This window comes from Limanda limanda, chromosome 11, assembly GCF_963576545.1.
Source record: "Limanda limanda chromosome 11, fLimLim1.1, whole genome shotgun sequence".
NCBI lineage: Eukaryota > Metazoa > Chordata > Actinopteri > Pleuronectiformes > Pleuronectidae > Limanda > Limanda limanda.
In genome coordinates this window covers 16,122,527-16,148,278 of record NC_083646.1, presented here as the reverse complement: position 1 = coordinate 16,148,278, position 25,752 = coordinate 16,122,527, and the positions used below count along the sequence as shown (strand labels likewise).

Below are 25,752 nucleotides of genomic sequence, written 5' to 3'. Positions count from 1 at the left end.
TCAATTTCTCAATGAATCATAGTGTAAAAATAACTCCTCTACATGCAGTTACAGTTGCTTTACATGAATCCCTGTGGGTGACATAATTTCTTCCGTTCACTATCTGAACAGTTTGTGCATCTGTCCGTGCTCGGGCCTGTTTAGAAAAGATGGCTGCAGGGGGTCGCTCCATAAATAGAAAACCCGAAAGAGAAGTATGACAGGAATGAAATAAATGAAATGCGACGGAGCAGGGAAACCTACACAATGAAATTAGAGCCACATTAACACTTGAGTGTTCTCATGCAGTTATTTGATCGGACAAAACAAACGCTCACCACCACATCATTTATCATTAGTCAATGAATCGTGTCTCCTGTGAATCCTGTTTCCTTCAGCTCCAGCCCCTCTCTACCGCCTCCTCCTTGCATATTCAGGTGTGCGTGGACGGTATGTACAGTGCAAGCAGTCAGAGAGGAACACAGGGCATTTTGCACCTCTCTCTTTCCCCTTGAGCAAAGTTACTAAACGCTGCATTCTTTCCACAGATCCCTGTGAAAACAGGGGCCGAGGCTGCCTTTGAATACCAGGTGAACTTATTATTTTTGAGAGCCTTGAATTCCGGGACCATTCATCCATCTTGAGCCGCTCGTTTGAACTCAGAAATGTGTTTGCTTGACACACAATTGAATCACACATGCCGCCTAAGAGGATTTATTTTCTTTCAAATGACTCTTTGCATACGGTTTCTTTACAGTGGCCGCTGCATTTACAAAGTGTACTTTAGTAAAGCAAACAGAGAAGGCCGTGCATTTGAAGTGTGAGACAAAAGCATGATAAGGGACGGAAAAAGTTCTTCATATGAAAGTCTATGTTTATCTTTTCAACCGAAAATGTTTAATTGATGAACAGATACTGAAGAATGAAAGAGGTGAAGGTTGTGGTGATTCAGATTTAATTTGCACACAATAAATGTTTGATACAGATCAAAGGTGTCTTACTGAAATATAATTCCCACACGTCATTTTCATTTAGCATCCAAACAATCTCATATGTCTCCCATGCAATAATACTTTTCTAAATTCTAAAATAGTTAATCTGTGATCTATAAAACAATAAATACAAGAAGTATTTGATAATAGAATGTACATTAATTTCCCAGTATGCATGTCCTTTTCCCTCTCTTTCATCAGCGCTGCTGGTCTGTCTGCACAGCTCCTGTCGACCTGACAGTCCCACTCAGACAGGCACAGCACTCATGTTCTGATACAGTGTTGGTATCCAACACGTCTGGGATAAATGCTGCGTCCTGCAGAGCTCTGCTGTGTTTTTTCCAGCGTCGGTTTCCTGGTACAAACTGACGTCTCTGTGGCACTTTGGCCTTCCTGCATCAGACATGTCTGTCAGTGACCCCTTCTCTCCCTCCTCTATCAAAGGAGTGACATGTGTTCAGGTGCTCGCTGCCCTCTTTCTCTCCTACACTTGCTGCTCAACAGCTTCTTCTTTTTTTTTAGCGTTTTGTTTTCCGGCTCTGAGCCTCTGGAGATCCGCCTCTGTGTGACGGAGCACTCTTCTTGGGGCTGCTGGCAAAAGCTCTGTAGGACGAAAAACATCAAAATGTAAAAGAAATTCTGGGAGTTCATGTTTCGCTGGTAATTGAGTCACCAAATTGGTTAAGACCTAAATCTAGAAGACCAAAAATTGAGCGATGAGCCACAAAACTTAAATCTCCCTCAGACTGGAACAATCTGCTGCTCTCTCAGATCTATCACCTCTTTACATTACTTTTAATTATCTCTTTTTTTTATCTTTAAACAGCCTGCTCTTGCATCTAAGTAATAAAATGCCACTTCTATTCTGTGTATTAAGATTTTTAAAGTATTAATTCCTGATGTACAGGTGCATGTCCGTGTTAACTTACATGGAAAACTTACCATCGGTATGTGTATAGCTTTTGTGTGTATTTACTTTATATTTATTGTATATAACTTGTCATCACTGAGGAACTTGTGGGTGTAAATTAATGTTTTGTGAGCTAGGTGTTTTCCTGTGATTTGTCTGTGTTATCCTTTTTTTAATAAAGGACGCCTTTGAGAACGAGATCGCTCATCTCAAGATGTTTATCCTCCTCATAAACGTTTGAGTGATTCAAAACTCACCTGAGGATTCGGAGACTGTTGCTGAGCAGACGTCTCTTCTCAGATTTAACTTCAGGGCTGCAAAAGAGTAAACAGTATGGTTAGGAAAAATTGGCCTAAATTACTTTAAAGTCACTCTAATAGCTTTATTGATATTGCTTTAGTTGAAGGACACCCCCACTGGCATGAGAGCACCCGACATAGTTACTGTTTTATTCTCAGTATCCTAAAAAAACTCTTATCTTTACAGGCTCACTATGTTGCAAGCAAACCAAACCCACACTCAGTAGTAATCATCCCTGTGGAGGTTTAAACCTTAATGTCTCCACAGTCTGCCTGCTGTCACTATCTGCCCTGTTTCTCTGAGGTTACATTATTTGATTGTCATTTTTAGGAAACGTTGGCTCCAGACCCCTGTAGAATTCATTATTTGGTCCTCGCAACCAATCAGAAACAAGCCATCTGAACTTTGCCAACTCGGCCTTATTGTTTTGAGGATCCCGCACATACACAGGCTACTAGATGCACAGCAGTGAAATGAGATGCTCCTCAGTCTGCACCACTCCTCATCCTCCTCAAAGGGCATCAACACCTGGCTCTGCAAACACCTCTCAGCTCACATTGGCCTGTGACTGATGCTCGGCAGTGTGGCTTTGGCTGTGCATGGAATGCTGCAGCCCCCTGACTCACCTGTGACGGCAGAAGCTGGTACAGGATTGATCGTCGGCTTTGGCACAGCTGCAGCGGCCAATGGATCTCCGGCGCCGGGACAGAGCGCTGCCAAGACCATAAACTGTCGTCTTACTATAAAGAGAAGGAGCGACTCAGTATAAACAGAGATCAGACTTTGGTCTTTGATACTTTATGCTCTTATATATAATGATGACTTGTTTATCCTGCAGATACTGAGTTAAATGCACAGTAACCTTTATGCCGTGACTTGCATTATTTGCCTACATGTGGCTGATTGTATATGTACCTAAATATGAATATATCTGTGTGTTCGTGTGTGTGTTCTCTTGCTCACCTGGGCGTGTTGACCCAGATGATATCCAGATGGCAGAAGTAGTGGCACTCTGAGTCCAGCCGGCTGCTGCAGGCACAGCGCCTGGACCTCACTCTTTGTGTTGGGATCCCATCGGCAGCCTCCTCCTTCAGCTGCTCGTTTACAGGAAGACTCAAACCTGTTCGAACACAAAGAGACACCCGCTTCGTGAAAATCAAGACCTGTTAAACCAAACCAGCTCCTCGGTGGCTCTGACTCCCCTAAACTACTCCTCACTTTTTCAATACAGAAGACACAGATATGACCCAGTGCAGGATCCAGGATTTTTCTAAAATATATTTACAGGATGCAAAAGTATGAAATCCTTGGTTTTGTCTGAGATCATTGCAGTCAAAAAAAATCTTAATATCAAAGTCACACAAACAAACTCAATATTTCTAATTTATTGTTTTGGATTAAAAAATAAAGAATTTACCATTCTCCTTCTACTTGTAGTTATTATAGAAATTAACAAAAGAATGCACATCAAGATATAGAGACAGCAGAAATCTTCTTGAGATCAAATCAGCTATTGTCATGTTAAAATTCTTCCTATTATGAACTTCTGAGCTTGTCAAAACACACTACAATATGTTGAACAGAAACCAAAAGTCTTTCTATAAATTCACTTTCAGCACAACCAAGAAGTTTTTTTAGGTTGAGATATAAATGCATGAGCCAGCTCCTAAAGTCATGCAAATCCCCTGAGAGGAGAATATAAAGTTGCTCTTTTGTTCTAATCACTTGACAGTATTTCAAAATTAGACTCACCATCCTGCATGGAGGCCCAGAGGGTGATGAAAAGAAGAACGCTGGTGCGAGCAGACATAGCTGACAGCAGATGGATGGAGCTCCTCGGAGTGACTGTTCCCTTCGCTCGTACAGCTGTGTTGTCAATGTGCTGCAGGTGCCTGAGCGCTGCCTCTTAAACGTTATCTGATGTCATGATGGAAGCCCCACCCACGGCTGCTCGCCATGGAGCCACAGGGTCAAACCCCAGGGTGTTGGTACCTGTGACACATTCCAGGAATATCTGCTGCTTTGAATCTTCTTACTGCCTCTGCTGACACCTGCTGAGAAACACTGATGTCTGCAGTTTGTTCCAAAGCAAATGTTTTTTCCACTGGAGCAAAATAAATGTATATGAAATAAAACAAAATACTGGTTAATGACTGATATCAGGATGCAGATGTTTTTCATTTTTGATGTGTTCAGGCACCTGATCCAAAGACAAACACTATGTCATGTGATCGTGACCTTTAATATACATTGTGACACATTGGAATGAATGATACAGACTCTTATTTCAAGCAATAATAGCTAAATATAGTTTTAAAGAGTGCACTGTAATGATCAAAATGTTGCTTTATTTTGTGAAATTTCAAGATAAATCATACAATTTGGTTGTAAGATGCTCAGGCAATAATTCATGAATGAATTTAAGCTTTTAAAGTAGCTGTAATCAATCTTTAAAAGCAATGTATCATGAGAACATGTAACAATATGAAAGGTCACTTGTCATGAATTCAAAGATAATCATCATGTGACCTTGCAGCTCCCTGCAGGTTCACTGAGCCTGTGTTCTTGTTTTTCAGAAGTGTTCCATGTACTTAGGGGGACTGTTGGGCCTCGCGGTATTTGCAATTAGGTGTTCTAGTTGTAGTTTTGATTGACGATCAGTTGTCACTCTCAAAATTCCAGAGTTTACTGAACTGATGCCTTAATGATGGCTGGTGAAGGACCACACACACACACACACACACACACACACACACACACACACACACACACACACACACACACACACACACACACACACAGATAAGCAGACTGCTCCTCCCTACCCACTGGTAACAGGGCTCCTTCCGTCATGTCCCACCCACATGGTGCCCACGGTGCAGGTCAGCCATGCCAGTGTCATGCAGATAACCAAATGCCAGCCTTCATCCATGTAAATACAGTATGTTCAGATGAGCAGCATGCACAGTATCTTCACTGCTGTCATCATTGGACAATGGAGTATGAAAATGTGGAGTGCCACGTCTTTTTTTCACCTCTCTAACCTTTAATGACTTTCCGTCCAAGTCATGTAAAGCAGGCAATGTATCGGGGAACTTTATCCATTATGGATTAATTTGTAATCACTTTAAAATGTCAGTTTTGTTTGTTTTATAGTGATTAGATAAGGGCAGATCAATGTACAAAAAATATTTTTTTCAAAACATTCCTTTATAACAGTTTTTTTTATTTAACCAGGTTAAACATTCAGTGTATAAGATTTAGGTTAAGGGATCTCACCTTTCACCTAAACTGTACAAAGTGATGTTTTCTTTATATATAAATACTTAACATCTACAACGGTAGCAGGTCCGCTCTACCGAAGCTGCCATGTTATTTACAGCTTCCAGACTGGACAAACTAAACACCTTTTTTAGTTTTTAGGACAACTGAAGGATACCACACGTTCTCTCTAATGTTTGGAAGGGGAAGGTGAGGTGAGGGGTATTCAGCAGCAACATGCAACGCCACCACTAGATGTCACTAAATTCTACACACTGAACCTTTAATTCCAGTGTTCAAATTCAAAGAAAGACATTAAAGGATAAAGTTTGTAAAAAATTTACCAGAAAGGGAAAAATCTATTAAGTAAACTGTATCATTAAGCAAATTAAGCTTTTAAAGATAATTTGAACACACACTTAAAACAAAGACAGGACAACAGAATTCTGAATTTATGTCAGAATGAAAAGTCAAATAACCAGAGGCAGAGCCAGTCAATGCAAGAGCAGCACAGTTATTACATAAGGGCTGATAATATATGTATTTTTCCACACATTCATTTGTAATGAATCCATCAACAGAAGCTGTTGACTTTGAGTTCCTCTAATGCGTTTTCCATGAGACCTGCACATATGGAAAACAATCAGCCACTTTGGATTTTTCCATTTCTAATTCTCATCTCCCAGACTTCTGCAGTGAAGGGCGACAACACTGCCCTCACATGTAAAGACGTGTGGAATGTGCACAACAGATTTTTCTAAACATTCTTGCACCAGAGGGTATAAGTTCAGTTCCCTCAGGAGCACAGATGTGTCCCTCTGCACAGGCATTGCATCACATCAGAGGACTCTAATGTTCCTCAGTACAAATTATTAGAAAGTGACAGTGACGGATGCACGTGGAAGGAAAAGCCAGAGCATCTCTTTCTAATCAGCTACACCTCAATGTCTCTGCTGCCTTCTCTCCGCATGTTTCTTTTTAATTAGCAACGTCTCCTCCTCAGATGTCTCCTTAAAAACGTATCATTTACGACAAACCCTTCTGGCTCTGTTGTTGTCAGACTTGGCTCTGGAGGGGGAAGAATCACTCAGTGCAAACTACTTAGATACACAGTCCCTGTCTAAAACTACTATCTGCCCCCTTTTGAAACGTTTTCTATGGAAGGTCGAGTCACAACAACACACTCAGCCTGCTGTGCCTGAGAGGACTTTACATAATCCACGTCTCGCTGTGCAGTTAAATATTGTTGAGTCAAGGACATGTGAGGAGGAAAGAGAAACACTGATGTAAGCGGAATGATCTACTTTATGTGAACATAGTTTTATGTGCTGATATTGTTTTATGCTCCAACAAGTGTTGCAACACGACTCAAGCCTTTGAATTGACCAAAAGAACAAGGCCTCTTATTGATTAACATGAGAGGCGATGATAAACTACAGAGTCATCCCTGTTCAATCAGAGTAAACCTTTAGAGCTGATTAATGATCTGCCTGCAGAATAAAGGTGTGTGTGTGTGTTTGTTCAGGCAGCAGAGTTACAGAATGAATCCACTGTTAACGCACACATGTAGCCACAGCTCCTGGAATTCACAGGCATGTCATTTTTGTTAGATGTTGTTGTCGCGTTACAGGTGATAAAGTGAATTCCCTCTGAAAGGTGCGTGTGTCCTCTGTTAGGAAACATCCATCGACTTTGTCTTGAGAACACATTATTTCTAACCTCTTAACAGTGTAGATGAGAAATGCACTGTTGAACGACACCTGACCCACTAAGGACACCTAGTGGTCATAGGCAGAGAATACACAATTGTTGCTCCCACAAGAAAGTCAGTTAAAGACTGTATTTCCTGAAAAATCTCCGAAGCAATGTGTACTTAAGAAATATTACAGAAAAGTCATATTTGAAATTCTCGCCAAAACAACTTGTTATTGAACAAACAAAATAGTAAAAAATGCAAGTTTCTTTATGCAGGACAAATATACTTTAAAGTGACTATAGCTACGTATCACCTCATACTAGAAAATCAGGCTTGTTATGGAATTGTTTTATTGTTTAGGGCTTTTTTGTGGATTCAGTTTATTCCTTTTCTCTTTGTATGCATTGTCTTATTTTTGGGCCTCCAGAAAAAACTCCATTCCTTCTTCCCGCCATATTTCCCTCACAGGGCCTAACATCACAAACATCACAAACAACAAGGCAACACCACTAAGTAGCACAAAGAGCCACAAGTTGTCAAACAAACTGGTAGATGATATCAAAGGCAACCTCATCAAACAAGTACCACAAACAATATTGTATGACATTTTTTTTTTCACTTTTTGTCTCCGACCGCAGCCACACTCTGAGCAACAACTGCTGCTGTTCTTCTAAAATGAGGTTTCAGCTCGACACCATCACAACTTTTCATGAAGTAGTTTCGATGTTTTCTTTCTTCATCTTCCAACTTCATGACTTCAATTAGTTCAAAAAGTCATTGAACACGTATTCTGTCCTAAACCTCTCCTGCACTGTATTTAAAGGCATTTGGTTCAAACTTTGTAGCTGTGATAAAATGAATGAAAGACACAACCTGAAGGGCTTTTGGTGTATTTTTTTATTTCCTCAGTGACTAGAAATTTTGCTGTGTGGGAAATCTGCAGGGCACTTGATCCTCCGGCACCAGCCACTCCATCTGGCGTCTTTATCACCAATTCAAGTCACAAGAGCATCATGAAAAAACACACAGATGTAACAAAGTCATTTTTTTCCATTAATAAAAAGTAAAAAACAAAACAAAACCAAAACCAAAAAAAGAGCTTGAAACAATGATCATCCTTATCATCAAATAACAATAAATAAAGAGCTCTCTTCCCTGTACAGAGATATATCTTAATCTAAAATCTTTTGTAATAAAAAATAGATCTTCAGTGCATTTCCTCTGACACGTTTTTCTGCTGCTCCTTCAAATATTTCCACTGTGTTATTCTTGGTTACCCTGGCGTTAAAGCAATGGCCTTTAGAACAGAAACAATCAAAACACCAAATATGAACCCTCCTGAACGACACAAAAGAGTAAGCAGATATAAAATTTCACAGCCTCCTCTTTTCTTTGTCTGTCTGTACTGTACATGTCAAAAACACAATCCTGGACAGAAAAGGCACAAGTAACTATAGTTTGAGTAATACTGGACAAACAGAATAAAATGAATAATTTGTCTTTCAAGATTTTGGTCATTTACAAATGTATTCATGTTCCTTTGTCATATATTTAAACAGACATTAAGAAGATTACCAGTATCAATTGATACAGGAGGGATATTAACTGTATATGTATATATGTGAATCTAAAAACAAAAGTGTATAAACCCAATTTTTTCCAGTTTTTATTGAAAGTTAACCAGCTCACATCCAGCTATTTAACCTGACACAAATTTTTTAAATCTTGTAAGTTCCTTGGTAAACAGTTATGAAATAAATTAAGATGAATTTGAATATTCCTACAAGTTTGTCACATTTTGTTGATTACTTAAAACCCTGTATATAGAAAGGCAGTGTAGGAACAAGCTACACCCTCTGATACATTACAACAACAGTGTGCTGCAGGAGGAAGAACTGTATATTTCCATCAGATTGGAAAAAAAAATGGTAACAGAGGAAGACAGACAAGTTGGTCAGAGGTTCATCCTACAGCAACATAATGAGAATGAATATCAGAAAAAAATGATGGTTTATGATGAACTGAAAAGCAAAGAAACAGATGTCGAGATGAACAATATTTCATTATCACTGTAGGAAAAATACCACAAGTCAGTTCAGCTGCTGAAGGAGTCAAAAAAATGTTGATTCAATTTAAGATTTGTGATTCCATTCATCCTTTTTAATCTTTATTTTAATTGTTCTGTGCTTTAATTTCAGAGACACTGAGACATCACACTGTAAATTTCAGTAACAACTGGAAAAATGCAGGTGTTATAAAACTTTTGACCATATATACATATATATATAATTTATATATAGATTTACAGATACATTTTCACAAAGAAAAAAGTGCATTTGTTTATAACAAACCTGAATGTTGCCAAGGAACAAACATTAAAGTTAACAATAGTATTGAAAACTGTATAAAAACAAAGCAATAAAAAAACAAGACTAGTGTAGCAACCAATAAAGCAAAATGGGATGCACGACGCATCAAGTTGTCGACACTGTTAAGTGCTCTGGTCTGTTCTGGCTGAGCCTCCTTTAGCTCCTCCCTCGACTGGATCACTATTGGATGGTGGCTCCTCCCCTTCTGGCTGCTGTCTAATGAGACCCGAGGCTACGGCGGCTGCTGGACTGAAGGGCGCCATCAAACCACTGTCTCTGAGACAGCGTTCCGTGGTCTCAGTGGCAGACCGGCGAGTGTGGGCGGAGCTGTGTGAGCTGCCATATTGCTTTGAGTCTGTGGTCTCCAACTCCGGTATGGAACGTGCCGGAGCTGAGCTGAGACCCCACCGCCCTGACTGGCTGGTTCCTGCTGCCTGGTGCTCTGACCAGTGGTCTCCAGGAGTCCTAAGCCCTTGAGTTCTGGGGGTCCCACTCCAGTTTGATTCGAACCTGGCCAGTGACATCCCCTCCATGGGGGGAGACGTTGGGGATGAGGGGGTGGTCGGGTGGGACCTGGGTCTGGCCTGTACCATTTGGATTCCTCCGATGGAGATCATCAGATAGGGGACCTTGGCTTGTTGGGAGTGCATGGGAAGATGGCTGAAGATGTTGTCTGCTGCTTGGTGGGCGGGATAACTTTCACATGTAGAAAGACGAAAAGCAGCAGGAAACAAGCTGGTTTCTGGTAATGGTGTCCCTCCACCAACTGCTGTACCTCTTTGATCCTGTAGAGGGAGCAAACAATTCATCATTATACTTTATGCACTTGCTCTGCTTTTACACAGGTGCTGTACTCTAAAATAGGATGAGGAAAGTGCAGAGGAAATGGTCGATTTCTCAGTTCAAATTTAAAGGCACAGCTATTTAAAAAAAAGAGACTCACCAGTTGGACCTGGCTACCCTGTGTGCTGGGACTCTCCCACGGCAGGTATCCAGGGGTCCTGTGCTGTAACCAGAGCGGCCAAGGAGGGGTCCGGGCTCGTGACCTGTAGCAGCTGGTCGAAACGGGACGAAGCGGAGAGAGGGCTCTGATGGGAGATGGTCCTCTTTCAGGTGAAGGGGAGACATGTCGGCTGGGTGAGGACAGCTCAGTCCTGGGGGAGAGGCTGTGGATGGGTGAGGACAGCTCCAGACGGGGGGAGAGGCTGCGGCTGGGGGAGCAGCTCTCACTGCTGGGGGAGAAGGCTCTCGGTGACGCCTTCCAGGCCCGCCGGGAGAACAGAGCTCTCCTGCTGCCTGGTGAGGTGGCTCGCCTGCGGAGCCACACCCCCCTCGGCGAGTGCTCCTGACTGGGGCTGGGGCCTGCGGGGGCCTCGGGGTCGGGGGTGCCCTGTTGAGAGGGCCTACTGCTGCTGGAGCGCCCTCCTGTTGATTGGTGTGTGTCCGACGAACAGGAGGACGGTTGGTCGTCATGGGATACGGACTCCTCTTCCTCATTGTCATCGTCGTCGTCCTCAGACTCGTCCACGTCGGAAAACTGATGTTCCTCCTTATCCTCTGAGCCACAAACACGTTCCTCACTTCCAGCTGTTGGTGCAGACACAGACAAACATACACATTGTTTACATCCACTGAACCCTAAACCTGCTGTACTGAATTTACATAGTCTTAAATCTCAGTAACATCCGCTAAAACTGGCTTTAGCAATGGGAATGGATACAATCGGCATTCACTCCTCCGGGTCAAATTCGTCTGCAGTAGACAAGAGTTTGTTCAAGTGATTGAAATGTGAAACCAGGGTGAACGTGCGCATTCCCACTAATTTTGGTGTAAAAGAAGTATAAGAGAGAAAGAAACATTTTCGGGACATCATACTGCATCTTTCTGACAAACCTCAACCACCACCCATTGAACCAATTTCATAAATCAACTGAGGATGAAAAGACCGGAGTCTAAATGAATATGCTTCTATTCAGAAAATATCTCAAAAAGTCTTTTGAATGGAAAGGCGGTTGAAAGGCGCGTCCTTGGCTGTGCTGAGTGGAGTCTGTCGGCTAGAAGGAGACGTCATCAAGAGGGGTAGCAGAGGAAGGTTAGGAAGGAAACAGCTAGGTGGCGTTGTATGCTCTGTATTCTTTATTTATTTATCGGATACTTTTTCATACTATTTCTTATGCAAGGCCGAAGGGAGGAGAATAGAACATGGTGTTATGTAAGCTGTCGGAGCGACTACAATTCATCACGGGCGTTCATCCAGCTGTGTACCAATATTTCTCTACAGCGGTGGGGAAACATGCGAGTTGCCTCCCCCCCATCCCCTCTTAAGTACCTGTTTCCTCGCTCTCTGGCTCGTCCAGTGATGACTCAGAGACCCCCATCGCCTGGCATTTTTTCCCATGAGCCTTTGACTTCATGTGTTTGGTAAGGTTTCCTGGGAAAGGAACAAGGAAAGCGCATTAGAGAATTGCCCTTGACTTGCACAGGGCAAAGCGAGGACGTTTCCGCAGCAGAGGTAAAATGTGAGCACCAGGCATAACATGATGTAACAACAACAGAAGCCCAGTTTGTGTGTTCCAAGCAACTTCATACTTTGCCTTACCTTTGGTTTTGAAGGCAAAGTTGCAGTGTTTGCAAGTGTACGGACGGACATCGGTGTGCGTTCGGATGTGCTTTTTCAGCATACTGGGCTTCTTGCAGCGGATGCCACAGTCTCCACATATGTACTTCCCCCTGCCGCGACCTCGCACGTAAACATAGTCTTCATTGGACTTATACCTAAGATACAAGAGAAAGAGAAGCAGAAAGATTTGGTTGCAGCAGAATCACAATTTGGGATTACCTTCATATAAAACCACTCAATACATAAACAGCTTCTTGGTCCACAAAACCAAAAATACCAACACCATAGTGCAACACCTTACACTCAGTTGACCAGTTACACCATAGACTTAAACATGGACGATTGGGTTCCACTTCCTCCCACTAATCACAAATGCAGTGATGAGAAGTATATGATTGGTACTGTGCAGGAGCCACAATAGTAAGGTGCCGTTGATACACATGCTCGACCAATCCCAACAGACTTAGCTGTCAATCATGATGTTTCAACCCATTTGTGAAGGATCAAATATCAAACTTAACAGAAAATAAACACGACATCAATGCGATAAGAACTATCATAAATGAAAGAATCCATCTTTGGGAAAAATTGTATTTGGCATTTACTTTTTAGTTTGGTCCATGAACATGGAGGAGGCAGGATTTGTGACCTATAACGTAGCCAGCCACCAGAGGGCGATCAAGATGCTTTGGCTTCACCTTTGGGGGAGCCGTCATGTCGTACATCTTTATATAAAGTCTATGAATTACATGCAAACTTGCAGCTGGGGGAAACAAGGTTGATAAATTTGCGTCTTAAAGAACCAAAACAATGTTCTAAAAGACGTTAAACACTCAAAAAGGGGCTGTAGTGGAACTACAGACTTGTGTGATTAATCTCATTTGAGCTGTTCTACCAAAAACTATTGATTAGTGCAGCTTTAATGTTTATAGTGAATGTAAGTGTAGCAGTGTTTGTGCAGCGCACACACACACACACACACACACACACACACACACACACACACACACACACACACACACACACACACACACACACACGCACACACACACAGAGTGACAGACAAACACAGACACAACACACTACAAGGCTTTCTTTATGGAGGCAGGTTGGGAAAGCCCCACCAAAACCCCAGTAGCACCCTGGGCTGTCTCTTCTGCTACACCCTGGGCACACAAGAAAATACCAGCTATTCTGCTGCGATCAGGTGGCTCTGCCAACAACAGCAGCAGCTACAGGGGTGGAAGGGAGGCCAGGCTCTGGCCAACAAGCTAAAATAGATACTATATATAAAAATCTAGTTACACATTTAGTACTAGTCTATAAAAACATTGTTTATACTCCATCTTGGTGTTTACCGAGAGGTTATTTATGTGCACATTGGACCGCAGACGTTCTCAATCTGAATGAATTGTCCTCTATGAAATACTCATCCGCTTTCGCAACTCTTGAAGAGACGCACAATTCTTTCCTATTGGTGAATATCCAGTGTGTTTAATTACTGGATATGCAGCACATCGACAAGAACCCAGGCAGTGTGAATGCTCCTTGTTGTATAACAGAAGCAGCCACTGCAATTCATAACAAATCGTTACACAACTGTAAAACAGTCTCAACAGTAGCATTATGTTGTCTTCATTCAGTGGCTGGCTACTGTTTACTGGCACGCAGCATTTCTTCCTACTGCTAAAAATAAACACCCACAAGGCAGGAGTTGCACTTCACACATCGAACGTTAAATCAGCAGCACGTCTCTCAGTGAAGTCGACTGTCATTCCGCTCCTGCTCTTGCCGTAGCTCTAATGATGAGGCTGAATGTGAATTTAAACACAGCAAACAATGAAACATACTTCAGTCACAATCTGAAGCTTTCTGACACAAACTCTGCTCAGAAATAATAATGACCATGTCCCCAGTGTGGTCACCAGTGTCAAGGCAAATCCGCAGCGTGACCGCTTCCACCATTGAAATCAATCTGCATCTTTAGACAACCAGAAGGAAACAGCTTGTGCACACTAACAGGAATTGAAGCTCACATACCGGAGACTTCCACTGCCAACAAGAAGGAACTACTAGAGCTATTTTCAGACATGGAAATGTCTGTACCCAATTTTTCAGAAATTGTATTTGTCTTTCATTTATGAAGAACGCAGCAGGATAAAGTCTGGAACATTCAGGTGAGGGATGGCGTCATGGAGCATGCAGGAGGAAGAAAACAACATTTACATTCTGCTGCAAAATGTGCGTGTTTTCTTTCACAGCACATCTACATCAGCCCTTATCACTAAAGAGCCACGAATGTAGTCACGTATGTCTTTCCAAGTTGACATCTTCGTCTGTGTTTTGCATCCATTTTGTGATATAATTTTTCTGCTGTATTCTCACACAGGCTCACTAGATATTTCCTGGTCATTTTACTATGGGGCAGGCATGAAAACTTCCAGACAATGCCTAGAGCAACGGACTCATTCAGACCCTCTGGAATTCTTGGGTCAGATATCCAGAGTTCATTGCTCATCTGAAAGCAGCTTATGTTTACTTACTGCCTTGATCCCATATATGTTTCTTAGGTCTGTGATGCTAATAAACTAAACCGTGGCACTCCTCTTTCCTTAAAGGATCTCTGACATTGGATCAAAATGAAATTGTTCAAGCCATTGGAACGAAAACAAAGCTGCATGATGCATCTTCTTAAAACAGTGTACTTCTCTGAGATAAAATGAGAGGTGCACAGTCATGATTTCCAAGTGTTGACAAAAGGGATGAAGGCGTAATGAGTCCTAACAGAGTCAGCGTGCAAAACATTCAGCTGTGATGTTGAGTGAGTAGCTGCAGCTTATTTGCATGCACGGAAAAAATACAGCAGGACATCAAGGGGTGTAAACACACAGAGAGAGGAGACATGGGAGGTTGACAGTGAATGACCAGAATATAATACATGGGAATGTAAAACTGGAGGAGCTCCCAAAGTGAAATAGGCAGAGCCAGTAGAGGGAGAAGGATAATGGAGACAGACGGGGTGTAGAAGGAGGAAAGCTGTGGGCTTTAACAAAAACACTCTTCTTGGATGTGTGTAATGTGTGCCTGCAAATGATAATTTGACTGGTAATTAGTGCCTTATCTATGGTTAAGCAGACAACTCATTCAGGCTCAATGTGTGTGCCTTTATGTGCAAGTGTTGTCATACACAAACAGACACACACACACACACAAATCTCTAACATCACCTCTAAACATTTTATAAAAATGCCCATCAAAAGGAAAACCAGTGTGTTCTTTTAGTTAATTGTTTATCAATTATCTATAACAACAATTTATTCTGTACAAACTGAACCATACAGACCATAGACTGGATATAAAGATGGTTGACGCGTCTTCACTTCCTCCAACTATCTAGAAATAAAACCCAAAATGTCCAGATACAAACTCCATCTTGCACATTTGGAGCCAGATTCTGCAAAGAAGTGATGAGGGATGGAGTAGCAGTAGCGATGTCTCGTTGATATTTTGGCTTGACCAATCATGAGGAAGTCTCATCTATAAATCGTGACGTTTTATCCCATTTCCATAGCATCGAAAACCAAACCTAACACATATATCAGTGTGTGAACTACAGAAAATGACAGAATGATTTGTTAGTTTGGTCCACGTCCCATGCACTAACATAGAGGAGGGAGCATTTATGACCTATAACAGCAGCCATCAACCAAGAGGCGATCGAGACACTTTAAATGTTACAGACGCTGCAGAATTTCAAAATTCTGTTCCCAGCACAATAAACCTGGGAAAGAGGACAGGCTGCACTGCAAAAGATCAATCAGAAATTGATGGAAAGCACAAATATGTGAATGTAGTGAAGTAAAACATTACACACACACACACACAAACACACACACACGCGCACTTACACACACACATGCTTCTATCTCTCCAAATTAGCACTTCTAAAATGCAGACGTTCATGCCAACAGCACAAGGAAAAAGCTTGGCTGCAGGTACAAATGAAGTCCCTGCTGGCTCTGCTGCCTCCCATCTGTTACTGTCATTCTCTGCACGCTCTCATCAGCTTCTCATAGTTGCTGTTTCACCGTCACCAAGCATTGGTTTGTGACTGAATAACAGATTACTTGTGTAATGAGGCAGTGCCATTATTCCCCAAATATTGAATATTGAATAAAATGATGTGCATTTTGACAGTGTCGCTCCTGTAGCTCTTACCCGCCTTCGAAGATGCGAACACGAGGGGGCTCACTCTGTTTGGAAGTGGAGGGTTCCTCCTCTTCTTTCATCTCTTTAGGCTCCTCCTTCTCATGCTGCTGCTGATCCTTTACTTCAGTGACGGTGCTGGCTGGGGTGGCATGTAGCTACACTCAAGACACACAGAAATATTCAAAACACTTTAAAATAAAATCTTGACTGTGTCCTAAATCAAACTAGATCAACCCTTACAGCCTAAATCAACATTCCTTATTTATCATTTTCAAACTTGTAATTCAAGCTACCTCACTTTGTAGACGTTAGTTTTATCAGATTTTGGAAAGTTCCCAAATTAACTTTTTTCAAAAACACAGAAGTAGCTTCTTAACAAGAACATAGGATGGACGAAATGTCTCTGCTTCCTCTCACTAAGCAGAAATGAAGCCAAAATATCCCAGATACCAACGTCGCCATCTTGCGCATTTTGAGCGAGAGTCTGTAGCGATGGGGAATGGAGCCATGGTAGCGAAGTCTCACTGATACACACACAAAATTAATATGTGTATCAGCCTCAGCTGTCAATCATGATGTTTCACCCTGTCTTTATGGCATCAAATTACTAATTAAAACCAAACATCCCAGTAATGAGAACTTCCTCAAATGTAACGTTTGTTGAGTCTATGTCCAATTCATTAACATGGAGGAAGTAGGGTTTATGATCTATACTGCATCCAGCCACCAGGTGGTGATCAAGATGCCTTGGCTTTTGGGGAGCTGTCATGATATCATTATATACAATATATGCTCAAAACCTGAAAACAGTGTATAATTGCAGTTTCGCTTTAAGTTCCCCTTAATGTGGTTTTATGTAAAACCGACACATAAAAAGGTCATAGCAAAACAGTCTGTTCAGTGTTTGTCAGACTGGTCTACATTAACATTCAGTGAGGATGTATTGTGGTTATGTTTACCTCTGACACAAGCGGGGTCCTGCTATTGGCAGTTGCCAGTTTGCCTTTGGCCGGACTTGGTGCTGTGGCCATGGTGTACGTCTCTGCGCTGTGCTTTTGTTTGGAGCACAGCAGAGACAAGACCATCTTCGTGCTGAGGCCCGGCAGGTTGGGGTTGTGAGCACTTATGCTCCAGGTAGAGTAAACTGAGGTGCGGGCATCACTCTGGACAGATGGGTTGGGTTTGACATAATTCAGGTAGCACCAGTTGACTGAGGTGGCGGTGTGGAGGCTGGGGTATGAAGGGGTGCTCCCCCTCGCCACTCCCTCCTCCACAACCGGCACCTCTTCCTTTTTTTGACCTGTCTTGACAGTCGACTCCTTCTCCTCCACTTCCTGCCTGTTATGTTTCTTGGACACTTTCTCCTGCTCTCTCTCCACTTTCACAGTTTTTGCCTCCACCCTCTCAGGTTGATTCTTCTCTCCCTCAACCAGTTTGCTCCCACTAGCTTTACTTTCTTCCTCCCCTCTTACTTTTTGTTCTTCATCTTCCTCCTCCTCATCTCCTGCCTTATGTTGCTCCCCCTCCTCTTCCTCTTTTACCCTTTTCTGGTGACGCTGAGCCTCTGTGCTGAGTTCCAGACTGGCTGCAGGAGAAAGCATCCGTTTACTCCCTCCAGCCCCCAGAGGACTGTATCCCTCCCCAGACCCTGAGGCCAGCACGGCAGGCAGGGACAGAGGAAGAACGATGTCTGGAGAAGGGACCTTCAGGTAGGACCGCTGCAGCTTTTCTCGCTCAACCTGACCCATGATGACCATAGCTGTGCAAGAGATGGGTTCCTGTGAGCTTGTGCAGGCCAGGATCTGGGATAGGGTGGTATAAATGGCACTGGCATAGGTAGGCATATGTGTCGGGAGGCGCACTGGAACCACTAGGGACACGACTGGTGTAAGCTGTGCCAAGCAGGTGGCAATGACTGGCTGCATGGGGTGGTGGGAGATTGTAACAAGGGATTGACGGATGAGGTCAGAAGACATAGAGGGTCTGCTGTCTACTGGAACATGTGTGGTAAGTCTTGGAGGAACAGGTAGGTATATAGACTGACTAGGTCTAGAGCTGGAAGAGAACTGGAGAGGACCTAATGGAAGCTGATGCAGTGGTATACCCAAATGTTCTGACAAGTGGATCTGTGTTGGGTGTATTGGTATGTGTGGAGGTCCTGAATGTAAGAAGGCTCTGTGGATGATCTGGGTGGACAGCACTTCAGAGATGGCTGTGGTGCAAGGGAGTAGCTGGGATAGCGATCCTGGGGGAAAGGCCTGTTGGCTTCTAGCCTGCAGAGGCAGCACATCCTGAGGGGATGGGAAGATTCGTGGCTGGAACAGCTGCACAGCCTTCCCTGTGGCCTCCAGACTGAACCGGGGATGTGACTCAGTTGAACAGAGAGGAGGGAGGACGGAGCGGGATGGCCCAGGCTTTGCACTCTCTGCTCGAGACAACTGACTCATGCTGGCCCCTTCCTCTTGTTCAGGTTCCCCTAAGGTGGCGTGCTTCACCAGCAGACACTTTCTTCTTTCTTTCCAGGAGGACGTTGATTGCTGAGTGGACAGAGACCCATAGTCAAAAGATTTGCTTCTAGTGTCTGAGATCTGCTCAGTCTGCTGGGGGCTGGCTGGGGTCTGCTCTGAGGCAGAGCGCCTCATCTCCTTGTGGCTTTGATGGTGTTGGTGGGAAGGAGATGGCACCATCAACATTTGGGAGCTTTGGCTACTGACAGCCCAGACGACAGGCTCTGATCTCAATGTGTCTTCACAAGTAGCAGAAAGGCTTGAAGTGTGGGAGATGTTGCTCTCTTGACTGGGGGTGCGAGACAGAGACACAGATTCAAAGCTGGACTCCCCTGACGACTGGGCTGCTTCTGCCAGACGGAGTCTCTTCTTCTTTGGTGGCAGCTTCTCTGCAGGGAGCTGGGCCAGACTCTGGCTACGCTGGGGCCACTGGAACTCCTCCATTCTCTCTGTCTCCTAGGACAGATAGAGAGTTTATTAATTTATCATATAGAAAGAGTTGGCAAGAAAGGCAGTCAGTCGTACAAAAATGCATAAAAATACACAGTACTCCTTTAAATACTCCTGTACCTTGGATGAGGATGCTATCACTGGCGGTGACACAGGTGGCATGTCAGCATCAGGCTCCTCAGTTACAAGTATCTCTGGCACTTGGATGTTTGACTGGCGGATAAGGCGAGATGTAGAGGGTGATGGTTTTGGCTCGGGTTGTTGTGTTTGCTGACTCTCTCTGAGGTCTGGTTCCTGACTTTCCATGGATATACTCTCCTGCTTCTCAAAAGAGCTTGTGTGTTGGATGACGGACACACCCTTCCTGTCCTGCTGCTGCTGCTGTTGCTGCTGCTGTTCTTTTGGCTCAGTCGCTACAGAAACACCTAAACACATATAGCATAAACAAAAAAACTGTCATTATATCATACTGATGTACTGTTTTTTTGAATTATGATATTTACAATTTAGTGCATTTCTGTGCCTAATCTGTAGTTTAGTGTTATTTAATGTGGTAATTTGTACCTCCTCCAAGGAGCTTATGTTTTCATCTGCACTTATTTGTGTCTTACTTAGCCGGATTACGCAAAAACTACTTGACAGATTGCTACAAAACTTTGTGGAAGGATGCTCAGGGAAGAATATTACATTTTGGTGTGGATCTGAATCATGGGGCAGATCTAGGATTTTTTTATTTACTTTATGTAACATAGTTACAAAGCATGTTTGATAAACATTAACGTTAATTTTACAAAGAATAATTAATGGATCTTGCTGAAAAAAATCAGGCATGTTTAGGGTACTGGTATTTTTGATTAAGTTAAATTTGGTGCCTATCCTAAACAAAATCCAGATCTTATTAATTTAAATGTGGTTTCATAAGGGAACCGTAGTATATTTTGTGGTTAATCCACAATATTTTCAACATCTTCACAGGGAGTAATTTGTCGATCTTGACGAAAACAATCTGGCATATTAGGAAGACCGATATCTATGAGTTTGTGAAGTTTGGTGTGGCTTGATTGAATTTAAGCGGCCTGTTGGGCTTTGGCAAAGGTATGCACTTAGTACCATTCTAGTTCCTTTCTGTTTTTTTTGCTTTACATGAATGATGTGAATGTAGATATTGACTTGTTATGTCAATCTTTCCCAAACTTATTTGGGTTTCTCAGTTGTTAAGAGAGGATAGAAAGAGCTGGCTGACTAGGAAATTATTACTCATGCAGGATAAGGGTTATGGGATGCATAAACAGACCTGAGAGGGCCTGGTCGTGTTCCTGTCTGCTTGGCACTGGAATGAGGCCTGCAGAGCTGCCTGACACAGCTACAGATCCAGGGCTGGGAGGGTCCTCCTCCAGGCTCTCCTCTTTCCTCCTCTTCCTCACAGCCATAGCCAGTGCCCGGAACTTATAGTGCATCATCATCGGGGGGCGATCCTCCCTGCATGTTGTTCTCACATCCCTGCTCTCTTGTTCCAGCGTCTGGTGTCCTGGGCAGACGCCTCTGTGGGTCTCATAGCCTTCACTGTGTTGGAAGTGAGTGCCACATGCTTCACATTCAAACAGACTGGGACTTTTTTTCTGTTGCTGTTGCTGCGGCTGCCTGGCTAGCTCCCTACCTCTGGCTGAGGTGGTGGTGGGACTGTCCCTATCCAGCATTAACTCAGCTCCCAGGGGCACCTCTATGGCAGGTTGGCGCTTGAGCATACGCTGAACATGACCAGCCCTCATCTCCGCTACCACTGCTTGCTGCTCATCAAATGATTGGCAGAGACGGTAACGTCTGGGTGACATGGGGCCAGAGGTGGAGGGCTCCTTTTGGCTGGTGGAGGAAGGCATGGAGTGGCTTCTAATCATAGGCACTGATGACAGCTCCTGGGTACCAGATGGAGCTGCCTCAGGATTGTGGAGGTGCCTCAAACCACTGGGTCCGGGGGTTTCTGATTTGGGATCAAATGTGCTGAGATCTTTAGGAGCAGTACATTTAGGTGACTCCATGCTGCTCTTCCTGGACAGAGAGGAGCGTCTGGGCTTCACGCTGTCAATCTCACTAGTGTCTACTACTGCTTCATTGATAGTGATGAGCTTCGTAATGTGTTCTATTACTTGGGTTTTGGGTACAGTGAAGGGAATGCTCTTGTCCTCTGTTCCAGAAGATGAGGAGAGCGAGGAATGAGGTTGCTGATGATGGGGACTGCGCTGCTGCCCCCCCAGTCGTCCATATTTCCCCAGAATAATTTCTGCATAGGTTTTGACACTAGCACTGGGGGGACTAACTTGAGACAGGTCAGTGCTGCCTGATCCGGAAAAGTAGCCAGACTCTGTGCTGCCTTTACTGCCAGGGCCCAGAGAGGAAGATGAGGTGGAGAGGGAGGAAGAGGAAGGGTCATCCGAAGAAGCCTTGGGTCCACGCTTCCTTTCACTTAGTCTCAGTGCCAACCTTTGCTTGACAGCCTGGGAGTCTTCAGGCCTCTGGCTCTCCTCTGAGCCTACCAGCACTTCCTTACCACCTTTCCTCTGCTGTCCCAACATCACTTTCGAGGAAACCTTACCCTGAGGCCTGTGTTGGCCTGTCTCTTCCTCTGACTCAGTGCTTTCTCCTTCTGTGTGTTCCTCTGGGTCTTCTCCGGCACCACTGCCCTCTGGTCCACTCAAACTGGGCTCATCACGACTGGATGCCAATCCTGCTTTAATGCGATGGGCATGGGACTTGCGGTGCTTGTACAGGTTGCTCTTGGTCTTGAAAGAAAAGCCACAGGGAGCACAAGGGTAGGGTCTTTCTCCTGTATGGGAGCGAATGTGTTTCTGAAGAACGCTTGGCTTGGCACATGGACGGCCACAGTAAGTGCACACATATTTCCCTGGTTTCTGGGGTTTCTTCTCCCCTTTTCTGGGGGAGCTGACCCCTTCTTGGCTCTCTTGGCTGGACTGAGATGGGACCCCATGACCATGCTCACCCTGGGTGGAGGAAGTAGAATGGAGGGACGCGGTTGACGGGGACGTTGGAGAGAAGAAGCTGCCTCCTGAGGGACCTGGGTTGTCTGAATGCTGCCATGCTAGTGCTTGCTGCTGCTGAAGCCGAAGGTCACTGCGTTTGGGTTGGCGATTTTGCAGGCGGCCCAAGGCTCTGTGCACAGGACGAGGATAAGGAGGCTGCTGGGGCTGCTGAGGTGGACAAGATCCTACTGAGGATTCAGCTGTCACATGCTGCTGCTCTTGCCTTCCAGAGCGCTGCCCATCAGCCGGACGGCTGGGCTCAGCCTCCATAGAGTGGGCAGGAGGCCTTACAGACACGCAAGGAAGGGCTCTTGGAGCCTCATGGGGCTCACCGCCAGGCAGCAGAAAGGTCAAAGGCCGGGGAACATTGACAGACTGAGTTGTAAATCAAAATGGAGGGCCTTTCTCAATGTGGGCCAAAAGTTATTCCAGATGACCAAATGAGGCATCATTAAAATGTGCCCTGGAGCTGCATGGATGCAGGTAAACATGGACCATTTCTCTGTACAAAAGAGCTCTGCTTCTGTCCAGCCTCAGCCATTGTATCAGCAATCGCAAGGTCTTCTCTGCATCTTCTTTGTTGGATGACGAGTGTGTCAGCCGTTCAGCTTCTGACGGGGTCTAAGAAACCAAAGAAAAATAAACTTAGAGTCACAAAAGTGTTAAAATCTTATGTATTAGATTCTCTAAACAAGGTTTTGTCTCTGCATTAAAATTGTAATAAAATATCCCCAAGTTTTCCTTTTTTCCATTTCCCTTTGCAAAAGAAACCAGAAACATGATTAAAACCATGATAAAGTAAGGTCCTGCTCTGTTGACTTCAGTCAAAGTCGGGGCTCATTACTACACACTCAGAAACAGAACACACACAAGATGATATCCTAAGGGTTTTCAGAGGGTCTGCCATACTGTCTAGAAAAGTGAGGGTTGGAACAATAAAAAGTGAAAATCGTAGTGTCATATTATCAAATTCTTAATTGAAAATTGCTCGCTTATATCGTTATTTGACAAACAGCGTTAAGTTTCCTGGAGTAATGTTGACTGAGGTCAGTGCTATAATGAGAACATCAGCGAGGTAACTGCATCAGCAACATGTTATTGGGCTCATCTGTCCTGACTTCACCTCATTATGAACAGTGTGCAGTGATTCTTGAGACAGGGGCACACCTAGTGTAAATCTATTAAGAAATGTTAGGTACAGATATATTTGCTATAGTGACACTTTTAAAGGCATAATAATCGTGACTCTCTTGATTCAACAGTTGTGATCTCAATCCACCTCCACTCAAATCAGACACTTCATGATGAAATATAAAATAAGCCACAGGCTCCTAGATGCAGGTCCACCATGCAACATGGGTTTGATTTGCATCAATGAAAACATGGCAGAAGGCAGTGACAACAATGGAAATATTTTAGCCTCCTTCAATAGGAGTACCATCTGTATTTTGACTTTTAATTGGTCCATGTCCCATCCACTAACATGTAGGAGATTACATTACATGTATGGGCTAGGTGTTATGACGTATACTTGAGTCAGCCATCCGGTGGTGATCGACACACTTTGGCTTCACTTTAGCGGAGCATTAATGGCGTCCATCTTTATATACAGACTATGGGAGAAACACTATAGACTCCCTATATAAGCTATTTATGCCAATCACCGTTTGTGTTGACAGCATACAAAGATAGCCTGTGCTTATCTGATCTGGCACCGGAGCTCAGGGGGGTATATGGAGGGGGGCTGTTTTCTAGTAGATAAGAGGACTTGACAGTAACTCGGTCTCAGCCTCTACCTCAGCCAGCAGGGTGCAGTGTTTATGAGGGGCCATGACGGGAGCGGTTGCTCATCTGTTGTAAAAGGGTTGCGTGATAAGCTTTTATTAAAATGGATCTATTGAAATAGTGCCTGCTCACACCCCCCCGCTGGAAGGCTGCGTTTATGAGTATAGATGATCATGAGGACTAAGAGATGAGGCTACAATGAAATCTCCTCTTTTATCAAGATGTATGTTCTGTAATACTTCCCACTTACTACAAATCCTGCACTCCGTCTCAACTGGAGACACAGGATTCTTGTGCCGCAGCCAATCAAAACACTTTCTGGGAATGGATGGGGCCAATCATAACATTTTCACTGAGCAGCCATGCCTGACCACTGACAGTCCCAGCACAGGCTCATCCAGGGTATCAATCATCGTCGAGGAGGTTGACGCTGCTCGCGATCCCCCCCACCCCACCCCCCCCCGACTCTGTCAGACTCTGGAGATCAGTGCTTGCAGAAGGAGGACACTGTGTATGTTCACCTCACAGTCGGAGCGCTCTGTGATGGTGCAGGCAGTGTGCACCATCTCTGACAGCTCTGAGAAACATATACCAGGAAAGAGGACAGCGAGAAAATGCTTTGCACCGATGCGGAACAAATGCAGCAAACTGACTGTAAAGAGGTGAGATACAGAAAATGCACAGATGTTCTACAATATAATATAAACATGCATTTGAAGTGGGAGTAAGAAAGATAAAGTTAGATGACGTGGGGGAGAGAGAAGTGACTGAAGCAGCGATCCGGTGGCTGAATAAACAGGCTCAGCTGACGACTGCAGCTTAAGGTGGCGAGGCGGCAGTGACAGTTTCTTTTTTTAATGAGCCACACTCGCTCCATTCATATGTCTGAAAAACACACGCGGCACAGTCAGCCTTCATTACAGTCAGTTTACAGTGGAAAAACAAGGAAAGAGAATCACTCTTCCTATTGGAAACAACTTGACAGATTCTCGGCTCCATATCCCCCGACACGCACACGCACACACCAAACACACACACACACACACACACACATCTGTTAGGGCCGATCATCTGTTTAGTGTGCGTTTTCTCCAAGCAGACCAGCGCTTTGATTACAGCAGACTTATACCATCAGCACTTGGCAATTAGGCAGCATAACAAACCGAATCAACACCATTAAAATTCACTTCTACAGTCTCGGCTGCAGAGGGAGGACTCGTGTATGTGGTGACAGCTAAAGATTTGTCTGTCTTGATCTGTTTGCGAGGGACACATTACTCTCTGGAGGTCCATATGGAGAAGTTAGATCAGGGGGGAATGGAGCTTACCGAAGAGAACAGTGCAGTTCCTCACACACAGAGGAAAGTGACGTGACAATAAAAAACGGATGAATGAAGGGTGGGTGTGGATAAGGACTGGTAAAATACGTTAGGGTCCGGGTGATAAGCGGGATGATGCTGTGCATAGAAAACAGAACTGGAGAGGGAGTTAAGCTCGACAAATCGTCTGCCTCGACCTCCTTGTAATGAATGTCTTTGTTCGTGTGGTCGGTTAAGAGTGTGTAAGTTTTAATGATCTCTGGCATGGCTGTTGATGCAGCCCTTAAACACGGCGATTAGAAGGGTTTAAGGTTGAGGGA

The 25,752-nt window shown here is 44.0% G+C and overlaps 1 protein-coding gene across 2 annotated transcripts in view; it reads right to left on the bottom strand.

Moving 5' to 3' along the window:
• Positions 1 to 8,020: 8,020 nt before the first annotated feature.
• The window catches only part of LOC133014350 (transcription factor HIVEP3), a 45,858-nt gene continuing 28,126 nt past the window's right edge, over positions 8,021 to 25,752 (bottom strand). For both annotated transcript variants that reach the window (XM_061081561.1, XM_061081563.1), the window contains exons 2-9: positions 20,588 to 22,949; positions 19,414 to 19,718; positions 17,296 to 19,299; positions 16,346 to 16,491; positions 12,107 to 12,282; positions 11,837 to 11,938; positions 10,451 to 11,094; positions 8,021 to 10,292 (exon numbers count right to left, since the gene is read on the bottom strand). In XM_061081561.1, the coding sequence (XP_060937544.1) occupies positions 9,630 to 10,292; positions 10,451 to 11,094; positions 11,837 to 11,938; positions 12,107 to 12,282; positions 16,346 to 16,491; positions 17,296 to 19,299; positions 19,414 to 19,718; positions 20,588 to 22,598 (6,051 nt within the window). In that variant the 5' untranslated portion in view covers positions 22,599 to 22,949 and the 3' untranslated portion in view covers positions 8,021 to 9,629. The remainder of the gene's footprint in view (positions 10,293 to 10,450; positions 11,095 to 11,836; positions 11,939 to 12,106; positions 12,283 to 16,345; positions 16,492 to 17,295; positions 19,300 to 19,413; positions 19,719 to 20,587; positions 22,950 to 25,752) is intronic.